Raw genomic sequence first — 7,569 nt, 5'->3', positions numbered from 1 at the left:
GCTGCGCCTGGCTTTAGTCTGCTGAGCTATCAAGCCAGCCTTAGTTAAATCTTTTTTTGTATCTTGATGATTTATGGAAATTTTGCTTGTCTTTCAACCACATACATAAAGGTATTTTCAGTTTTCTGATTGCAGTGGTGCTGGGTAATTTTTCCATGTATATTAATTGGCTATAAATGGGAATTAAGAAAACATACTGACATTTGTATAGTGTTCCTGTATATTTTTTTATTTATTCAGATATTCATTGAGCAGCTATAGTGAAACCAAGTAATTAAAATATTATCAAGAGACAGACGTACGCGCAAGTTATAGAAAGCAATATAATATAAGGTTCACTGAATCACAGTAGTCAAGAAAAGTGCTTTAGGAAAGAAGTTGTTTCCAGCCTGGGAGGAGCCATGAGTGGCAAATCAGGAAATGGAACTGAGTTTAAAATAGAAGACTGGGGCCGGGGAGATAGCTCAGTAGAGGGCCATGAATTCATTCCCCAGTTCCACAAAAACAAAAAAAAAAAAAAAAAGACTTCAGTGTGGATTTTTTTTTTCATAATTTTATTGATAAATAGCAATGAGACAGTTTCAAATCAAATCGCTAGGACAGTTTCAATAACTAACACACTGCATACATTCTTCTTAGTGGTTAGTTGCTGTACAAGACACTGGATTGTTGATGATACTCAGTGTAGATTTTTTAAAAAAATATTTATTTATTTACTTATTTTCTGTTATAGGGTCTCACTATGAAGTTCAGACTCATAGTGATCCTCCTGTCTGTCTCTGCAGCACAGGGACACATGTGCCATCACACTGTTTCAGGGCCAGCACAATGTGTACTGGGGATGGAACTCAGGTCCTTGCACTTGCCAAGAAGGCGCTTAGACCACCAAGCTATCTCCCCAGCCCTCAGTGCAGATTATATTTGTCTCTTTCTCGCTGCATCTTTGGGCTCATCAGTAATACCCAGGACTGTTCATTGTGCTTTCTCTATATTTCCTTGCATTTTTTGCTTTAATATCTTCTATAGAACTAGGTCCTTTGGTTTTTTTGAAGGATTCTTAGCCTTTTGATCTTCGTGTTAATAGTTTTTTGAGTCTTCCGTTCTGGCTTGATTTTTGTGCTGCTTTTTTTTTTTTTTTTTTTTTTTTTGGCCTTTTTGAGAGTTTTTTACTATGCAGTTCCGGCTGGCCTTGAACTCACTTTGTAGCCCAGGTGCGCCTCAAACTCACAGCAGGCCTCCTGAGTGCTGGAATTACAGACTTGTGCCACTACACCTGGTTCTTTTTGTGCATTCTGACTAGACTATCTGGGATAGATTCCCCCCCACACCCCCGGAGCTTTTTCTATAGTTTCCTCATTAAAATCTATCATCTCTAGCATCCGTCTTCTCTTCATTAGCAGCTAGTTTTACTGTTTTCTGTAAACTTTACTTCCAGAGGTAGATCACTGTTTAGATATACTTAAGAGTTTTACCTGTTCTTTCTCTTCCTTTTTTTTTTTTTTTTTTTAGACTGTCTGCCTATGTCATTCAGGCTGGCCTTGAGCTCACTTTGTAGCCCAGGCTAGCCTCAGATGCACGGTGATCTTCATGTCTCATCCTCCTGTGTGCTGCGATTACACAGGTGCATCACTTCTCCTGGCCCCCTTTCATCTTCTGACTCTTTGCCTGCACATTTATGTGCTGTCCACCAATATGCACGGGCCCTGAGCCAGCTCTCAATCTTAAGACAACAGAGGGTGTAATTTCAAAGCCCCCCGAGGGAAACAGTTTCAGAGTTGCTCTTGTAACTTTAATTGGGCTGCCTATGTAATTCGTTGCCTCTGCTTTGACTGCCTCTGCTTTGACAGCGTGTGCTAACTCCTAGGCACACTCCTCTTACCGATAACTGGGGCTCATTTTCCTTATTAGCCACCTTAAGGTATTCTTTCTTGGCCTGTAGTTCACAATTGAAAAGATAGTTCTGAGTCCTGAGGGCTCATGTCCGTCCCTGGGCTGGTGGCACACGCCTAGCATAGGTAGAGGGAGTGCAGATGGAGACCAACTGCTCCAGAGGACAGACGCACAGGATGGAATCATGGAGCAGGTGCTCCTGTATTTCCCCACTTATTTTAATGCAAAATAAGTGTGTAACCAATTCTTTTTTATTTTCCAAATATACATCTGATTTCTAAACTTACATGGGGATTTTTCCATATCAATTGTTTTAGGACATGCATAAAAAAGTTCTTTTCCTAGAACCGAGTGTGGTGACACATGCCTTTAATCTCAGCACTTGGTGACTTAGGCAAGAGGATTGCCCTGAGTTTGAGCCCAGACTGGGCTACATAGTGAGTTCAAGGCCAGCTTGAATTACATGGTGACATCCTGTTTAAAAAGGTCTTTTCCTCAGTGTAGCTATTATATTTGTTAACTTCATAGAATACTTTTGTGTATTTTAGGGAGCCTCGGAAACACAGATACTTTCAAATTTGTGTTTGTCTGCTAATTATGAGAAGGAAATCGGCTTACCCAATAAGGGTATTTGGCTTTCCAATAAGTTATTAAAATCAGACTCTAGAGAATGTCCGTATAACCAGTAAAATACTTCTAAAAATTAAACAACATTGATAAAATATATTGCCACCATAATAAGTTTCTATCACTGTGCAAAAACCAGAGATACTCAGTTTATAAGGATGGACCAGCAGGATAGCTAGCTCAGCGGTCTAAAGTGCCTGCTTAGGCAAGTGCACAGGGATTGTAGTTCTATCCCTGGCACCGCCTGCCTCGCCCCCAGGGTGGGCTGAGCTGGCCACAAAAAAAGTGTATGCATATATCTACTCAGTTTATAAGGAAGAAAGTTTGACTTTTGGATCACAGTTTCAGAGGTGCCCGTCCTGACCATTTGGGCCTGTGGTGTCATCTTACTTGTGGCAGAGGAGGCTGCTTACGTCATGGGAGCTGCGAAGCAGAGAGAGAGAGAAAGGCCCAGAGGTCAGCATCGCAAGAGACTTCCCCTTCTTCCACTAGACCCTGTCTCCTAGAGTTTCACCACCTCCCAGTGACACCACAGGCTGGTGACCAAGCCTTCGGCACATAGGCCTTTTAGGAGGCATTTCAGAGCAGCTACTTTGCAATAAAAAGGGACAAACTAGATAAATGCAACTACTTGGAGGAGTCTTTTATAAAAATTTGAGACAGGGTCTTGCTGAGTTGTCCAGGTAGACTCACACTTTCTCTGCCTCAGGTTTCTCTTCGTGTTGGGATTACAGGCATGTGCCCCTACTCCCAGCCGCATGGTTCTTTAAAACATTCTGAGTGAGCCAGGTGTAATGTGCACACCTGTAAATCCAGCACTCTGCAAGGCTAAGTATGAGGATCACAAGTTTGAGCCCAGGGTGGGCAATTTAGCAAGACCCTGTCTCCAAAAAAAAAAAAAAGAAAAATCCATGCTGAGTGCAAGAAACCTCACACAAAAGAGACCATACCTTACGATATAATTTACATGAAATTCTGGAATAGAAACTACCCTTCTTCAGCTGGTCCGCCCGAGACCCCCTGAGCGCCAGCCCTAGTCCCCCGTGCTGCCCCATATCCGCTCCGACAAGATGAAAGAAACTATCATGAACCAGGAAAAACTCGCCAAACTGCAGGCACAAGTGCGCATTGGTGGGAAAGGAACTGCTCGCAGAAAGAAGGTGGTTCATAGAACGGCCACAGCAGATGATAAAAAACTTCAGTTCTCATTAAAGAAGTTAGGGGTAAACAATATCTCTGGTATTGAAGAGGTGAATATGTTTACAAACCAGGGAACAGTTATCCACTTCAACAACCCAAAAGTTCAGGCATCTGTGGCAGCAAACACTTTCACCATTACAGGCCATGCTGAGACGAAACAACTAACAGAAATGCTACCCAGCATCTTGAACCAGCTTGGTGCAGACAGTCTGACTAGTTTAAGGAGACTGGCTGAAGCTCTGCCCAAACAATCTGTGGATGGAAAAGCACCGCTTGCTACTGGAGAAGAGGATGATGATGAGGTTCCAGATCTTGTGGAGAATTTTGATGAGGCTTCTAAGAATGAGGCAAACTGAACTAAGTCAGCTTCTGAAAAAGATCAAACTTGGAAGAAATTACTGGGAGCTGCTATTTTATATTATGACTGCTTTTTAAAATTGTTTTGTTTATGGATCTGATAAAATCTAGATCTCTAATATTTTTTAAGCCCAAGCCCCTTGGACACTGCAGCTCTTTTCAGTTTTTGCTTACATACAATTCATTCTTTGCAGCCAGTTAAGCTGGAGAAGCCTGGGAATAAAGTTTGAAACACATTAATAAAATGCTTTGCCTAGTAAAAAAAAAAAAAAAAAAGAAACTACCCTTCTGTGTGAGAAAAAATTAGAACCGAGATTGTCTCAGAGCAGGATCAGGGGCTGGCTGGGTAGAGGTATGAGGAAACTTTCCAGAGTGAGTAAAACTTCTGGGTTATACACAGACTTACAGATGAGCAAACTGAGGCTTGCAAACAACTGCCAGGAAGAAATGAAATACTACACACATAGGTGTGTAAGTGTGTATGTGTTTAGCAGGGGATGCATGGGTTAGGCCACTTTAGAACCAGGTACTTGGTGACTGCAGCTAGGATTAGAACTTGAAATTTTCCCGCTCTGGCCATTCTGTGTGATACACTCATGGGTCCTAGGTTCTGGCTAAGCAGCCAGTCGGTACTGTCTCAGCCCTCCAGGAGGCCTCTGTGTGCTCCCTCAGGATTTCCTCCTGCAGATTTTGTTGTGTGTGTGTGTGTGGCAGTGGTCTGAGTTACGTAGCCATCTGAGAGCCATGTATTGATTACCTGCCCTGTCTTGGGGGGAAGATTTTAAAATAAAGTAGCCCTGGGGAACCTGGCTGGTGCCTGAAGTCCCCCAAGTGATGAGGCCTCTAGAACTCCCCTGCCTTGCCCAGGTGCAGCCTGCTAGTCTGGAGTATATCTCTAAATGATTTTCCCCCCCACAGCAAAAATTGGATGCAGAGTTTCAGAAGAGACTGGAAAAAAATAAACTTGCTGCAGAGGAGCAGACTGCAAAGCGTCGGAAAAAGCGGTAGGGGCACCAGGGTACCTCTTAATTAGCAGGACTGACAGGAAGGGTAAATGTGGGGTAGTTGTGGGGCTTTTTGTTGGTTTTGTTTCAGGGGTACTGGGGACTGAACCTCTGGCCGAGGCAGAATTTTATCATTGTGCTATGGCCCCAGCCTGAAAGCCCTGAAAGCGAGGGTTGGTTAGTGAGGAGTCTTTGTAGTCAGAAGTGCCCTGTGTGACCTGCAGAGGTCGTAAGTGTAAACACCCTCAGCCCAAGTGACCCAAAGAATGAGCTTTCTTTCTTATCCAGGAAGAGAGCAAGTTCCTGCGCTTGATACAGACTCCTCAAACCCAAGACTAAAGATTTCTGTCTTTCACATCTGCCTTTCTATAGTAGGTGCTGTAGCAGAACATCCCATTTAGTCAGGCTCTTAAAGAGCCTTGGGCTAGGGAGATAGCTTGGCAGTCTAAGCACCTGCGTGGCAAGCACAAGGACCCCAGTTTTATCCCTGGTACAATATGCCATTCTGGCCCTGCAACTCCATGCCGGCCACTGAAACTGGGCATGGTGGTGCACACCTACAATCCCATTGCTGGGGAGGCTCTAACAGGAGGATCATTACAAGTCTGAGCTGTGTAGTGAGACCTTGTGCCAAATAAATATTTTTTTTCTTCTTTGTGGCCAGCTCAGCCCACCATGCCAGGGATCAAACCGTGGTCCCTGCTCTTGCCTAAGACCACTGAGCTATCTCACCAGCACCAATAATTTTTTTTTAATTAAAAATTTAAAAAAAAGTCTGTGACCTCCCCCAGTGCCTGTGTAGTAATACAGGCTCTGTGTTTGTGTCACACACACATGCATGTGTATTTGTATGTGTGTGTTTTAAACAAATAGTCATTCAACTTGTAGAGAGCCAAGCAGGATTCCAAAAACAGTCTGTACATATTGTGGGATGAAAATACATCTTTCTTTTAAAGAAAAAAAGGAAGGGGAAAAAAAGAAAATGCATCTCTACAGCACTGTGGGAGACTAAGGCAGGAGGATCGCAAATTCGAACCCAGCCTGGGCAACTTAATGACTTAGTGAAACCCTGTCTCAAAATTGAGGGCTTGGAATATAGCTCAGTGCAAAGGCTTTGAGTTGAATCGCAGATACCACAAAGGAGGGAAAGAGAGAGAGGAAGAAAGTGGATGTAAACAAATACATCTTAACATTTTGGGGATTGCTTTAATTACCTCAGAACTCCCCAGAATTTGATCTTGATTCGTAATGAAAATAGCTTGATAATATTGGAATAACACAATTATGAGAAAGTATTTCTGAGTTCAATCCCCCGTTCCACAAAACAAAACAAAGTATTTCTTTTTTTCTTTAGGATTTGTGTTAATGTAAAGACTTTTTGTTTGATTTTTATGGTGTTAAAGATTGAGCCCAGAGCCGTGAGTTACATACTGTTTCTTTTGTTTTTGTGTTTGTGTTTGTGTTTGTTTTCAGTGGGGGGGGGGTGAATCCTAGGGCTTTGCACTGAGCCACAACCCCAGATCTTTTTCAAGATAAGTCTTGCTAAAGTTTCACAGGCTGGGCTTACACTTGCAGTCCCCCTGATTCTGCCTCCCAGAGTGCTGATCTTGCAGGCCTGACTATTATTTATTTATTTTATTTATGCAAGGTCTGGCTATGTCAGTGAGGCTGGCCTTGAACTTGCTATATAATCCAAGCTAACCTCAAATTCATGGCAATCCTCCTGCCTCAGCCTTGCAGTGCTGGAGTTGTGGGTGTGTGCTGCCACGCCTGGCCCAGCCCTTTGTATTTGAGGTAAAGACTTTCTAAACTGCCCAGGCTGACCTCATATTTGTCATCTTTCTGCTTTGGCCTCTCAAATAGCTGGAATTACAAGGATGCACCACCTGCTCCACTTTAGTGTAAAGTATTATAGTAGGTGTTTATTTTCTAAAACATGCAGCAAGATATTTAAGGAACCAGTCAGTATGTATGTTTTACCTTTGTAGCCAGAAGTTAAAAGAGAAGAAACTACTGGCAAAGAAGATGAAACTTGAACAGAAGAAACAAAAAGAAGGTGAGTGGTGCCCGCTTTGCTTCAAGTGGTCTTTCTCTTGGTGTCTGTCATAGTGCGGAACAGTCTAGAAACTGGTGGTAGTGCGGGGCGGGCAACTGCCACTGAGGAGAAAGCAGCCTCTTTGCTAGTCTTCGTTGACTTGCAAACATCAGAAAACCAAACTGGCTTCAGCAGAAAAGAAAGTTGCTGTTGTGCTCTTAAATCCAGGCCAGAGCTCCTTCCAGGCAGGGCTGATCACTGCTGCCTTCCGCCCCTACGTCCTGGCTTTCACAGGAGCACCTGCGGCTGCTCCCCAAACTACACACTGCGTTATTCTTCTGCAGAGGGAAAGGTTAAGGAACTGTTGCAACACTCTTAGCAGAAGTCTCACTGTGTCTTTGGTTTTGATTGAGTCATTTGCCAAGTCATTTAGGAATAGATCCATTAAAAAAAAAA

General features: G+C 43.1%; 1 protein-coding gene across 1 annotated transcript in view; it reads left to right on the top strand.

Annotated features, from left to right (window-relative positions):
- Prkrip1 (PRKR interacting protein 1) overlaps positions 1-7,569 on the top strand; it is a 35,505-nt gene that overhangs the window by 5,847 nt on the left and 22,089 nt on the right. Inside the window, exons 4-5 of the mRNA XM_004630462.2 lie at positions 4,993-5,078; positions 7,067-7,134. Of these exons, the coding sequence (XP_004630519.1) occupies positions 4,993-5,078; positions 7,067-7,134 (154 nt within the window). The remainder of the gene's footprint in view (positions 1-4,992; positions 5,079-7,066; positions 7,135-7,569) is intronic.

The sequence above is a fragment of the Octodon degus genome, unplaced genomic scaffold (assembly GCF_000260255.1).
Source record: "Octodon degus isolate 3935 unplaced genomic scaffold, OctDeg1.0 scaffold00035, whole genome shotgun sequence".
Taxonomy (NCBI): Eukaryota; Metazoa; Chordata; class Mammalia; order Rodentia; family Octodontidae; genus Octodon; species Octodon degus.
Note: the sequence above shows the minus strand (reverse complement) of the source record. Positions and strands in the feature narration are given on the sequence as shown.